Raw genomic sequence first — 13,536 nt, 5'->3', positions numbered from 1 at the left:
CACATTTCGACCAAAAGACCCATCACCACGTTATGTAGACCACAAGAAAATGTTTTAAATGTAGAAAAAAAATCATAATATGACCCCTTTAATTGAAGCTGAACTTTAGTTATTTGATCTGAAAAAGTACCATGATCCCAGTGGTCATGTAAGTTAGGATTGTTCTGTCTTGTGCTGCCTCCTGTCATCTTAAAGCTAAATTTGTTTTTACCAGGCTTTGGGTGGTTTGGCTTACCAAGCGTTCTACCAAAGGATACTGGCCGCCTCATCATACACCCAGGCTCAAATGACCTGCTTTATTTCAGCCTCCTTTTGCCTGGTGCTGGGTGTCCCCTCTATATTGTTCGGAGCAGTTGCCGCGTCTACTGGTATACATTAAATGTTTTAACTTCAGTTCTGGAAGCAAGGTTTGACTTGTAACGTGTTCTTATTTTTGGTTCTCTATAAACTAATTCCATAGACTGGAACTCAACAGTCTATGGACTACCAACTCCATATCAACGTGGCGAGGCAGGTTCCATCCTCCCCATTACCCTGCAGTACCTCACTCCCACCTATGTGTCCATCATTGGTATTGGAGCTGTAGCTGCTGCTGTCATGTCCTCCATGGACTCTGCCCTGCTGTCCTCTGCATCATTGTTTTCCTCCAACATCTACAAGAACATTCTCAGAAAGCAGGTGAAAACTTGAGCTAGAATGCACTTTCACACTAAAATTTTTAAATGTTTCATAAAGTCCCTAAATCATACTTGCCAACCTTGAGACCTCCGATTTCGGGAGGTGGGGGGCGTGGTTGGGAGGGGGCGTGGTTGGGGGCGTGGTTAAGAGGGGAGGAGTATATTTACAGCTAGGATTCACCAAGTCAAGTATTTTATATATATATATATATAAGAAATACTAAGTCAAGTATTTCATATATATATATATATATATATATATGTGAATGTTGTCTGTCTATCTGTGTTGGCCCTGCGATGAGGTGGCGACTTGTCCAGGGTGTACCCCGCCTTCCGCCCGATTGTAGCTGAGAGGCTCCAGCGCCCCCCGCGACCCCAAAGGGAATAAGCGGTAGAAAATGGATGGATGGATAGATATATATATATATATATATATATATATATATATATATATATATATATATATATATATATAAATAAAATAACTACTTGAATTTCAGTGTTCATTTATTTACACATATACACACATAACACTCATCTACTCATTGTTGAGTTAAGGGTTGAATTGTCCATCCTTGTTCTATTTGTCACTATTTTTCTAACCATGCTGAACGCCCTCACTGATGATGCATTGCTTTGTGGCACACAAAAAGTGCTTTCATCAAATGCACTAGATGGCAGTATTGTCCTGTTTAAGAGTGTCACAACATTGCGTTTATGGCAGACGAACTGCTTTATGGTAGACGAAATGCTGTTGTGTGTTGTTGCCGCGCTGGGAGGACGTTAATGAAACTGCCTAACAATAAACCCACAAAAGAAACCAAGAACTCGCCCTCGATCATTCTACAGTTATAACGTGATTGGGCAGGTATGCTTGTTTATATTGTGTGCCTGAATTTCGGGAGATTTTCGGGAGAAAATTTGTCCCGGGAGGTTTTCGGGAGAGGCGCTGAATTTCGGGAGTCTCCCGGAAAATCCGGGAGGGTTGGCAAGTATGCCCTAAATGTACAAACATTAGGGACTTTATGACAAATAGCTTTTGGTCATTGTGTTTTCTTATGATCCCAAGACTATATATAAACCACATTTTAAAGTTCTCTCTCGCTCTTGTGTCAGGCATCAGATCGTGAGATGCGGTGGGTTATTCGTGTCTCGGTGGTGGCTGTGGGTCTGGCTGGTACTGGCCTCACCTTCCTGGACAGCAGTGTTCTGGTCTTCTGGCTTGTGGGTGTGGACATGTCCTTCACCATCATGTTCCCTCAGCTGGTTTGCATCCTTTTCTTCAAGGTGTCCAATGGCTACGGTGCTAGTTTGGGCTTCTTCTTGGGAATCATTATGAGAGTTCTAAGTGGAGAGCCACTCATCGGCTTGCCACCTGTCATCTCCTACCCTGGCATCCGGAAAAATAAAGAGGGCACACTTACCCAATACTTCCCCTTCCGCACTACTATCATGCTCACCTCGCTGCTATCCATCCTGCTGTTCTCCTGGCTGATGAGTGTCATTTTTGACAAAGGCCTGTTGTCTGAGAAGTGGGATTTTTTTAAGATCAAAAGCCAGCAGAACATCTCCGAAGACAAGAGGACCCGTGGAAACAAAGTAAAGGTATCCATGTTCAAGCAGCTACTGGACACCACCAGCGGCAGACGGGCCTAAGAAGTAAATAGATGGGTCCGGACAGGAGGCAGACATGCTCATCTGCTCAACAGGAGTTAACAGTCTTGACGTGAGAAGAGAGTCAGTATAGAAACACTGAATTTGTGTCACACGCTGTACAGACCAACATATCCTCTGAGCACCCTAACATCAGTTAACTCCTAGAAAAAATAATGATCAAAGTCGTCAACGTCTTTGTATTTGAACAATCCATGAACACATAAAATGTTATGTGACTGATTCAAAACACTGAAAAAATGATGAGCCTTGTTATAATCCGTATCACACAGACTTGGCTCAGCCATTTAAATTCCTTTCCATTTGGAAACGAAAGTGTTATCTTCCTGTTTCATGTTCCTGCTTTGGTCATGTTCCAGTTTTCCTTGCGTGAATTAATATTGGTGTATTTCTCACTCGTATTGTGTGTTCAAGTTAGATACCCTGGTATCTTGTGTAAAACAGCACCAAAAGTCACAGCGATAGTCCAGGTAATCTAGGTAAAAAAGCCTGTAGCTCATTACCTAGCACAGCTGCTGCAGGAAGAGGACAAAACTTAATTCCGTTCATTGACGACATCACAACTCTCATCAAATCGTTTTCCAAGTATTGTATTCTTCAGCTATCCTTCCTGTCAATTTGGTGCTGTCCTACCTAGCTTCTTTTTTTTTTTGCTCCTGGACTCCCACTTGTTAAGAGGGCCTTGTGTTTTGCCACATGAGGATCCAGCCTTTGAGTCTGCATTTTGCGTTCTTTTCTGCCAGACAAAGTATTGATCCATGAAATTAAAGGAGTTTGTTAATGGGGATATGCACCAATTTGTAAAATACAGGAATGAGAGACGGGTGGAGAAAGGAGATTTTTAAGTTTTTAAAGTTGCCAATAAAAGAAAAAAAGACAATTCAGCTGTATATTTTTTTGTGTTTTGGTAAACCAGTTTGAGAATAATTTACTGCTGTACCTTTCCGTTTTGTAAATGTTGACTAGGTTAAATTTCAGTTAAGAATTAGGCCATCCAGTTAAAATAAATGTGTTGTTGATTGAATTCTTCAGACGGGACACCCAAGTTGTGCAGGTCTGAAGGTAGAGGCCGGACAGAGTGCAATCTACTTCTACAGGTTGAGTTTATAGCTAAAAACCAAATTCAATGACAAAAAGCATTGGTACTTGTTGCTGACAATCATTGGCACTTTAACTTTAACTTAACTTTTGGGTTGATGTGTATTTCTGGTCTTGTCGCCCTCTCCTGGGCGGACGGGCAAAAGAGTTGGAGTGCAGTTGGATCTTAGATGTTGACATCAATCCAAACATGTAGTCTCTTCTCACGGATAGGGCCATCACCTTTGTATACCAAGGTCCAATTTTATTGCCTTTTCTTCTGCGAGAACTAATCCAATCCACACACAAATGTCAGCCCTATATTATTATTTTCCCAAACTGAAATACCTACTATTTAAACTGGTGGTTTGCTTTCTCCCAGATGAATATAAACATTCACCATATGCAAAACATAATGAGTTAATTAATTCACTTCAGGGTTGCATGGTTGGGATGGTTGTGTTCTCACGATGCGGAAGGACAAGGAAGCGGCAGGTAAAATTAGCTTTTATTCCACGAGGCAAAATACAAAAAGAAAGTGTGCCGTTTAAACACGTGAAGCCCAAGGCAAAACTAGAAATGTCCAAACATGTAAAACGTGAAACAAAAGCAATAGCGTAAAGCTAACATGAACCGCGAACAGTAGCGTAAATCGAACAGACGGTCTCCAGAGTTGCACATTAAAGGCAGTAGCAGGTGGAGACACTAATTAACAAATAGAAATAGGTGTATGAGCCCAAGCGCTACTACTAACAAGGATGTAAACAGAAGGACTAGGAGTGCTGGTAACAGAAATCTACATTACACTAAAAAGAATAACAGGACATGACCAGGATGGACCGATACAGTTATGACTGTATAAGCACAGAAAAAAGTGCTGGAGCATGAGGCCGCAGCATGTACACATTTCTGATTGCATAGAACTTGAATCACATGAAAGGGTCCCCTCAGTTTTTATGTTTGGTGCGCCTTTACAGCTGGGAATGAAGAGGTCATTCCTTTTATAGCAGCTGTCTTGTTACAACACCTGAAGACTACTGTATGATTTAGAAAACCAATCAATGAACTCTCTTGATAACAATTAAACAAATCTCACCACTTCAAAAGCATACAGGTATGTTAACTATGGCACTTTCATGCGTACTTTTTAAAAATGATTTTTCTCCTTGTGGGTGGCTAAATAATACCTGGATTGTAAACCTTATAGGAAACATTTCATTTTTAAATGGAAGCAGATCAAACTTTATATGAGAGTACAGAAACATGTATACTAGCTATTGAGGTGAATTCATTAACTCATATTATGTTCTACATATGGTGAATGTTCATATTCATCTTGGAGAAAGCCAACCACCAAGTTTAAAGGCCTACTGAAATGCGATTTTCTTATTTAAATGGAGATAGCAGGTCCATTCTATGTGTCATACTTGATCATTTCGCGATATTGCCATATTTTTGCTTAAAGGATTTAGTAGAGAACATCGACGATAAAGTTCGCAACTTTTGGTCGCTGATAAAAAAGCCTTGCCTGTACCGGAAGTAGCAGACGAGTAGCGTGACGTCACAAGTTGTGGAGCTCCTCACATCTGCACATTGTTTACAATCATGGCCACCAGCAGCGAGAGCGATTCGGACCGAGAAAGCGACGATTTCCCCATTAATTTGAGCGAGGATGAAAGATTTGTGGATGAGGAAAGTGAGAGTGAAGGACTAGAGGGCAGTGGGAGCGATTCAGATAGGGAAGATGCTGTGAGAGGCGGGTGGGACCTGATATTCAGCTGGGAATGACTAAAACAGTAAATAAACACTAGACATATATATCAACACAACCAGGCTTATATTTAATATGCCACAAATTAATCCCGCATAACAAACACCTCCCCCCTCTCGTCCATATAACCCGCCAATACAACTCAAACACCTGCACAACACACTCAATCCCACAGCCCAAAGTACCGTTCACCTCCCCAAAGTTCATACAGCACATATATTTCCCCAAAGTCCCCAAAGTTACGTACGTGACATGCACATAGCGGCACGCACGTACGGGCAAGCGATCAAATGTTTGGAAGCCACAGCTGCATGCGTACCGTATCCAACTCAAAGTCCTCCTGGTAAGAGTCTCTGTTGTCCCAGTTCTCCACAGGCCAATGGTAAAGCTTGACTGTCATCTTTTGGGAATGTAAACAATGAAACACCGGCTGTGTTATCCGGCAAAACAGTCAGGGGGTGCATTCTACGGCGGGGGTGCGTTATCCAGCACAACACCTGCCGCAATACACCGCTTCCCACCTACAGCTTTCTTCTTTGCTGTCTCCATTGTTCATTGAACAAATTGCAAAAGATTCACCAACACAGATGTCCAGAATACTGTGGAATTTTGTGATGAAAACAGACGACTTAATAGCTGGCCACCATGCTGTCCCAAAATGTCCGCTACAATCCGTGACGTCACGCGCCGACGTCATCATACCGAGACGTTTTCAGCAAGATATTTCGCGCAAAATTTAAAATTGCACTTTAGTAAGCTAACCCGGCCGTATTGGCATGTGTTGCAATGTTAAGATTTCATCATTGATATATAAACTATCAGACTGCGTGGTCGGTAGTAGTGGGTTTCAGTAGGCCTTTAAGTAAATAGTGGTATTTCAGTTTGAGCAAATAATAAGATAAGGCCCCTAAGTTTGACATTCGCTGGTGGATTGGATCACTTCTCGTAGGAAAGAGGCCCTAATTGGGACTTCGGAATGCAAAAGTGACAACCATATCCTTGAGAAAAGACTACCTGTCTAGCTCAATGCTAACAGTTGAGTTATGACTAAAAGCAGTTGTTTTCCAGTCACTACACACAGACATCTCCTTACATGGTCAGGTTGTGCTGTCCTGACTTAGAACACACCCAGACAGAGAAAGAAGGAATATATAAATGGTGGTTTGACTTCTCCAGTTCAGGAGTCCTCCATATTTGACCTCACATCCTGTGCAGTCCTGTGTAATGACATGCTTGTAATAAAGCAACTTTTGTTTCAGTAAGCGTCTCCGACGTCTCTTTTGATCCAGCCACACTGGATCATGAGCTGAACACGTGCACAAACAGCAGTCAGGACCCGTCCCCCCACCCGAAGGCGGAGGGATACTACCCTCTCGTCCACTGGGTTGAACTCCAACGTGCAGGCTTTGAGCCGGGGGGGCAACAAGAATTGCTACCCCAGCCCGTCGCCTCTCACTGCATGCAACGCCAGTGTGGAAGAGAGTCCAGCCCCTCTCGAGAGAACTGGTTCCAGAGGCCTTGCTGTGCGTCGAAGTGAGTCAGACTATATCCAGCTGGCAGTGACGTGCGGTGAGGTTGATGGCTGGTGAGGCACTGACTTCATCACAGTCAGATTTACAAACATATGAACCCTAAAGAGTATCTTATTCACCATTTGATTGGCAGCAGTTAACGGGTTATGTTTAAAAGCTCATACCAGCATTCTTCCCTGCTTGGCACTCAGCATCAAGGGTTGGAATTGGGTGTTAAATCACCAAAAATTATTCCCCGGGCGCGGCGCCGCTGCTGCCCACTGCTCCCCTCACCTCCCAGGGGGTGAACAAGGGGATGGGTCAAATGCAGACGACAAATTTTATTACACCCAGTGTGTGTGTGTGACAATCATTGGTACTTTAACTTAACTTTAACTTTACACATACAAACTGTAGCACACAAAAAAGCACATTTAATAAAAAAAAACTTATTATGGTCTTACCTTTACTTATAAATGAAGTCCATGCCGCAACTAGGGACGGCGTGGCGCAGTGGAAGAATGGCCGTGCGCGACCCGAGGGTCCCTGGTTCAATCCCCACCTAGTACCAACCTCGTCATGTCTGTTGTGTCCTGAGCAAGACACTTCACCCTTGCTCCTGATGGGTGCTGGTTAGCGCCTTGCATGGCAGCTCCCTCCATCAGTGTGTGAATGTGTGCGTGAATGGGTAAATGTGGAAGTAGTGTCAAAGCGCTTTGAGTACCTTGAAGGTAGAAAAGCGCTATACAAGTACAACCCATTTATCATTATTTATCATTTAACTAAAGCCCTCACTTAAACTTTCCACGTGCAAGATTGAATCTATTTAAAAAAGTGTAACGGAGGGTTTATAAATGTCGCCTATACTGTATGAAACTACAAAATAACAAACACGGAGGCTCCAGTTTACACGAGGACCACTTTATTTACCTTCTTTCAAAAACCTCCGCTCCACTCCGTGTCATCTCTTCCGCTCTTAGCGCCTTCAAAATAAGAGCTCAAGGCATATACTGTATAACAGCGCATAACAGGAACTTAACATCACAAAGAGGAAAGCCCATGAAAATAGGTTACAAAAGTTATTTAATAAGAAGCCAAAAAGTGCAAAAACAATAATGTTCGTGTTGGAGGAGTTGTGAATTAGATACACCTGCAGTCTGCAGGTGTACCTAATGTTGTGGCCCTGCAGTCACTCACAACTCCTCCAACACGAACATTATTGTTTTTGCACATTTTGGCTTCTTATGAAATAACTTTTTTAAATAGATTCAATCTTGCACGTGGAAAGTTTAAGTCTGGACTTTAGTTGATATAACTATTCTACGGCTGGGGTGCAGGAGGCGGGATTACTGGAGCCTCAGCCAGTGCGTCTTTTGCAGCCGTTTTATGATCGCTCAGCACAAGAAATACGTTACACACATACAGTTGTTGACAAAATACACTACATTATATACCTCAGCTAACTAAACTATGGAAATGTATACTATAGTTCATATAGCAATACAGTCTCACTGCACAGCAGGCCAGCAGTTAGCCGAGTCCGGAATCCATGTTGAGGCACTGAGTGACGTGCCTCAACTGGCTGCTGTTCACCGCACCGTCTCTTCTCAGTATTTGAACGGCAAATGTGAAAATTCAGCGATTTTGAATAAAAATAATCTAAAACTGGTGAAGTTAAATGGAAAATAACTTTATAGTATAATCACTGGATACATATAACAATTTAATATTTTATTTTTATTTTTACATTTTTTTTCTTTCCATGATGGCAGGTGAGGCGCAAGTGGTCTGCCTTCGGCTGCCGCCCACCTCACAACGCACCTGACCTCTATGGCCCCTCCCATGAATGGTGAGCCCATTGGAGGGGTGACCCACGTTGTCTCTTCGGGCTGTGCCCGGCCGGTCCCCATTGGGACAGGCCACCAGGCGCTCGCCATCGTGCCCCAACTCCGGGCCTGGCTCCAGAGAGGGGCCCCGGTGAAAGGAGAATCGGAGTCTCAGTTTTTGCATTTCCATAGAAGTCTTTGAGCTGCTCTTTGTCTGATCTCTCACCTAGGACCTGTTTGTCTTAGAAGACCCTACCGGGGGCATGGAAGCCCCCGGACAACATAGCTCCTAGGATCATTTGGACACGCAAACACCTCTACCATGATAAGGTGGCAGCTCAGAGAGGAGCAATTGAAAAATAGTATTACGGAATTTCAGGAAAACTGGGAATTTTTCAAGTTCTTAAACCAACTTGGTTTTTCATCCTGACATAGAGGAATGTTTTGACTGTGGAACAGTTGAAATGGGTTAAAAAATGTGAAAGGAGTCATTGCACTAAAAAAAGGTGGGAATTAAAAAAAAATTGAAAATGGTTGAATCGTTTGGTCATTGGTCATTTTGAATGGGAAAAATGTCCGGGAAACAGAGAATTCTGGGAAATCGGGAAATTATCGATGGAAAGCCCGCGATTGCCGAACAGGCTAAAGAGTTTGAAGTTGGAGCGGTTTGAATCGGATGAAAAATGTGGAAGGTAGAGCGCGCCAAAATCTGGAGAAGGAGAAGAAGAAGAATCTTTTTCTTCAGTCAATCATACTGTAAAATAGATCTAAGACGGCGAATCTGAAAATTAACAATGACTCGCTGAGCTTTTTAGAGCATAAAGGAAGAAAGTTATCTTCAAGCTAACTATCTTACCGAGTTGAGATCGCATCCTCCAGATGTCCAACATCATGCCTCAGCTTTAAATGTTCTCATATCACAGATGCCATAAAAAAGGTCCGCTTTGCAAAATGAGCAAGGTATTTACGTCTTCAACAGGATTAGGGTGAAATGTTCCCAAACTTCATGTTTTCAGCTGCTAAGTTGTTGCTAGTGGCCGCACGAACTCGCTTCCTTCCAGAAAAACATGAGCGATGACGTCACCAACTATTGTCGAGAAATTAATTTGTCAGCGACACATTTTTTTGTCGACAATGCCGACGAATTGTTGCACCCTGAAAAAAACACACCTCATTAAGAAATCCATTGGTACTACTGGGTAACGATTCATCTAAAATCAAATAGTACCATAATTTGATACCTTTGTTCCGCTTGACGTCACGCCAGGTGGCATACTTGCTACCGGCTCAAGCACTTGATTGGCAAACAGTTTGTAGTAGACTGTCCCAATTTTCCATGCCAACAAGGCATGCATGCCTGATAGAAAGCGCTCCAAAGGCCCCACTTTTCAAAATGTGCTAATTCAATGCTCGTTTGGATATGCCATACACATGCTACCGATTTGTATTCACAACTTTTCATGGCGATTTCAGCACCTCCAAATGTAATAATAAAAACTATAACTAAAGTGCACGTTACAAGCAAACAGCTGATGTTTAATGAGCACACTACTTTCAGTACAAACACTTTGTAGTACTCAACAAAAGACAAGACTGACACATTCAACTTTATGGCAAAGACTACTTCCTGACTTGGCCACTACACCTAGGACAGGGATCGGCAACCCGCGGCTCTTTTTTTTTTTTTTTTTTTTGTGTGTCCTGTCCAGCTTCTCAGGCAAATCATATAGTTGATGTAGATGCCCATGTCGGCTGTACAGATTTACTTTACAAAAGAGAAGTGTAGGATACTTCTCTTGTTGCCTTATTTGTATTTGACTTTATTAAATGTATTTATATTATCATTTAGTGCAGCCGGGCCGGAGCAGGAGGGGATAGAAAAAAAAAAAAAAAAGAAGACAGAGGGGGAAATTGTGGGGACAAGAGGGGGATTAGACAGAGAGACAAAAACAACAACAGCAAACAACAACAATAGAGCAACATCAGCAAATATGACATGTACAAATATGATGGTAAAAGTAATAGCAAATAAGCAGTTAGCGAAAAATAAAAAATAATACAGAAATGACAATGAGCATTATTACACTACAAATGGATCAATACAAATACCAATAGAAATAGCGCTATTGATAATGAACAATACCAATAATTTACCTTTATTATCAACAATACAGTTGTTTAAATGCAACAATACATATACGTAATGATAACTTGAGATACGAAAGAATGCAGAAAAATGGAGGGGGAGAAAGAGAAGCAACCTACATTAACCTTGTAGATTGTTATAGTCACAATAGGTTAAGCTTTGTCAGTGTGCCATGTGTTACACCCAGTTTACCCTAGGGCAACAACGTTAATATATGTTTGATGAAACGTGATTATGTGCATGAGTGTAAGTATGCATATGTACTTGTATATGTACAGAATGTGTATATGTGTTTGTACAATGAATGTATATGTACAGAATGTGTATATGTGTTTGTACAGTGAATGTATATGTACAGTATGTGTATGTGTATGTTTGTATATTGAATGTGCGTGTGGATGTACGAACATTAGGTAGGTAAATATGTACTGTATTTGTGTATGTATGTGGGAGCGTAGGTACCTATGTACGTATGTGAGCATATGTGAATTTGCATGTACAATACATTCGACTCCCAGAGTGCGTGGGAGCCAGAGCACGGCCCCATCACCCCCGAGAGCCCAACCCACAAACAGGAGGCGTGGTGCCCAGGGAACCAGGGACCACCGCCCCCACGCAGCCAAGCCGGCCAGCGACAGGAACCCCAGAGCCCGACCCACCGTACCGCCCACAAGGGCCAGCAGCAGGCCGCAGACAGACGCACCCGGCAGAGGACAGGGCACGAGAAAAGCAGGGGACAGCCAGACCCCAAGCCAGCGAGAGACCACACCCCACACGGGCAGAAAGGCGAGACGCCCCGCCCGAGGGACCCAGAGACTCCCCGCAACCGGACGGGAAGACCGCTCCCGCCCCACCGGCAACCGGGCCCCCACGAGCCCACCCCCCACCCCCGGAGAGCGCGGCGAGGCCAGCCCCCGGCCACCCCACCCAAATCGGCCGCCGCAGGACCACCCAGGCACAGGGCCACGGGAACCACCCACCCCACCCGCAGGGACCCCAACGATGGAGATGGAACAACCAGCAACCGCCCCGCCGAGCCCCCCCCCGAGGGAGGGGAAAAATTAAAAAATAATATTAATAAAATATATAAAAAAATAAATAAATAAATAAATTAATTAATTAATTAATTAATTTGAAAAAAAGAATTAAAAGAAGATCACAGACATGCTGACAAACAAGGTCACTACCCCAGCAACTGGCCGACTCGCAGCACCTCGGAATACCTTGCAGCACCAAGCTACCACAATAGACGCAGGGACTAGGCCCAACAGGCCCCAACCAAGACGGGCACCCGGAAGGGATGGACAGCGGGACCCAGGAGCTCCAGACACGCAGTTCGGATGCAGTAGCCTGAGGCGTCGACCCCCGTCTGACAGGCAGGCCCAGAGCGTACCCCCAGAAATATACATACATACATACATATATACATACACATACACACATACATGTATACATACCCACACATACACATATATACATATACATACACATATACATATATATACATACATACATACACACACATATACATACATATACACAGTTCGTCAGCCCCGACAGCCATCACGCGCGCGCGCTGCCACCAGTCACAACATCAGCCACACCTCTGCACCAGACCCAGCAGCCACGGGCGCCCACACCACAAACAAACGGCAGCAGAAACAGCAGCCGCAATAACCCCAGACAGCCAGCACCAGCCAATCAAATCAAAGCGATCAAAAAAAAAAACTGCGACCAGCAACCACACGCCACCAGGACCACGGAGACCAGCCGGCGCCAGCCCGCCAGTCAGCCCGAACGCCAACACGCAAACAAGAGACACCAACACCCCCCCCAACCAAAAGGCCCCCCACCCCAACCCAAACCCGCACAAACACACCACCGCCCAAACAACCGAGACACAGCATCCAGACCAGACACGGGGGCTGCGCCGCCACCACATCAAGTCACCAACAGAGACCCCACAGCGCAAGGTCGGGCCACACGGGCACGGACCCCACCCAACCCGCGGCTCTTTTAGCGCCGCCCTAGTGGCTCTCTGGAGCTTTTTCAAAAATGTATGAAAAATGGAAAAAGTTGAGGGGAAAAAAATATATTTTTTGTTTTAATATGGTTTCTGTAGGAGGACAAACATGACACAAACCTCCCTAATTGTTACAAAGCACACTGTTTATATTAAACATGCTTCACTGATTAGAGTATTTGGCGAGCACCGTTTTGTCCTACTAATTTTGGCAGTCCTTGAACTCACCTTAGTTTGTTTACATGTATATCTTTCTGCGACTTTCTAGGACGTGTTTTATGCCACTTCTTCTGTCTCATGTTGTCCACCAAACTTTTAATGTTGTGCATGAATCCACAAAGGTGAGTTTTGTTGATGTTATTGACTTGTGTGGAGTGCTAATCAGACATATTTGGTCACTGCATGACTGCGAGCTAATCGATGCTAACATGCTATTTAGGCTAGCTATATGTACATATTGCATAATTATGCCTCATTTGTAGCTATATTTGAGGTCATTTAGTTTCCTTTAAGTAATATTAATTCAATTTATATCTCATGACACACTATCTGTATGTAATATGGCTTTTAATTTTTTGCGGCTCCAGACAGATTTGTTTTTGTATTTTTGGTCCAATATGGCTCTTTCAACATTTTGGGTTGCCGACCCCTGACCTAGGACAAACTGAAATTAATGCATCCTTGCAAATAACAATCTTAAGTGTAAGAAAACAAAATATAATTGGACAGCACAGTTCTAATTATCAGCACACTGGTATTTTATTATTAAACTTTTATTAACACCTTTAAGTACCGGTGTTGTGCCGAAATCTGTTACCCATCAGAATTTGT

General features: G+C 43.4%; 1 protein-coding gene across 3 annotated transcripts in view; it reads left to right on the top strand.

Moving 5' to 3' along the window:
* Nucleotides 1–3,231, top strand: part of LOC133617229 (high affinity choline transporter 1-like) — a 48,574-nt gene extending 45,343 nt beyond the window's left edge. For all 3 annotated transcript variants that reach the window (XM_061977092.1, XM_061977093.1, XM_061977091.1), the window contains 3 exons: nt 215–368; nt 461–678; nt 1,794–3,231. In XM_061977092.1, the coding sequence (XP_061833076.1) occupies nt 215–368; nt 461–678; nt 1,794–2,333 (912 nt within the window). In that variant the 3' untranslated portion in view covers nt 2,334–3,231. The remainder of the gene's footprint in view (nt 1–214; nt 369–460; nt 679–1,793) is intronic.
* Nucleotides 3,232–13,536: the final 10,305 nt, after the last annotated feature.

Source organism: Nerophis lumbriciformis, linkage group LG16, assembly GCF_033978685.3.
Source record: "Nerophis lumbriciformis linkage group LG16, RoL_Nlum_v2.1, whole genome shotgun sequence".
Classification (NCBI taxonomy): Eukaryota; Metazoa; Chordata; class Actinopteri; order Syngnathiformes; family Syngnathidae; genus Nerophis; species Nerophis lumbriciformis.
The sequence above is the reverse complement of the archived record's forward strand: the minus strand, read 5'-3'. Positions and strand labels throughout refer to the sequence as shown.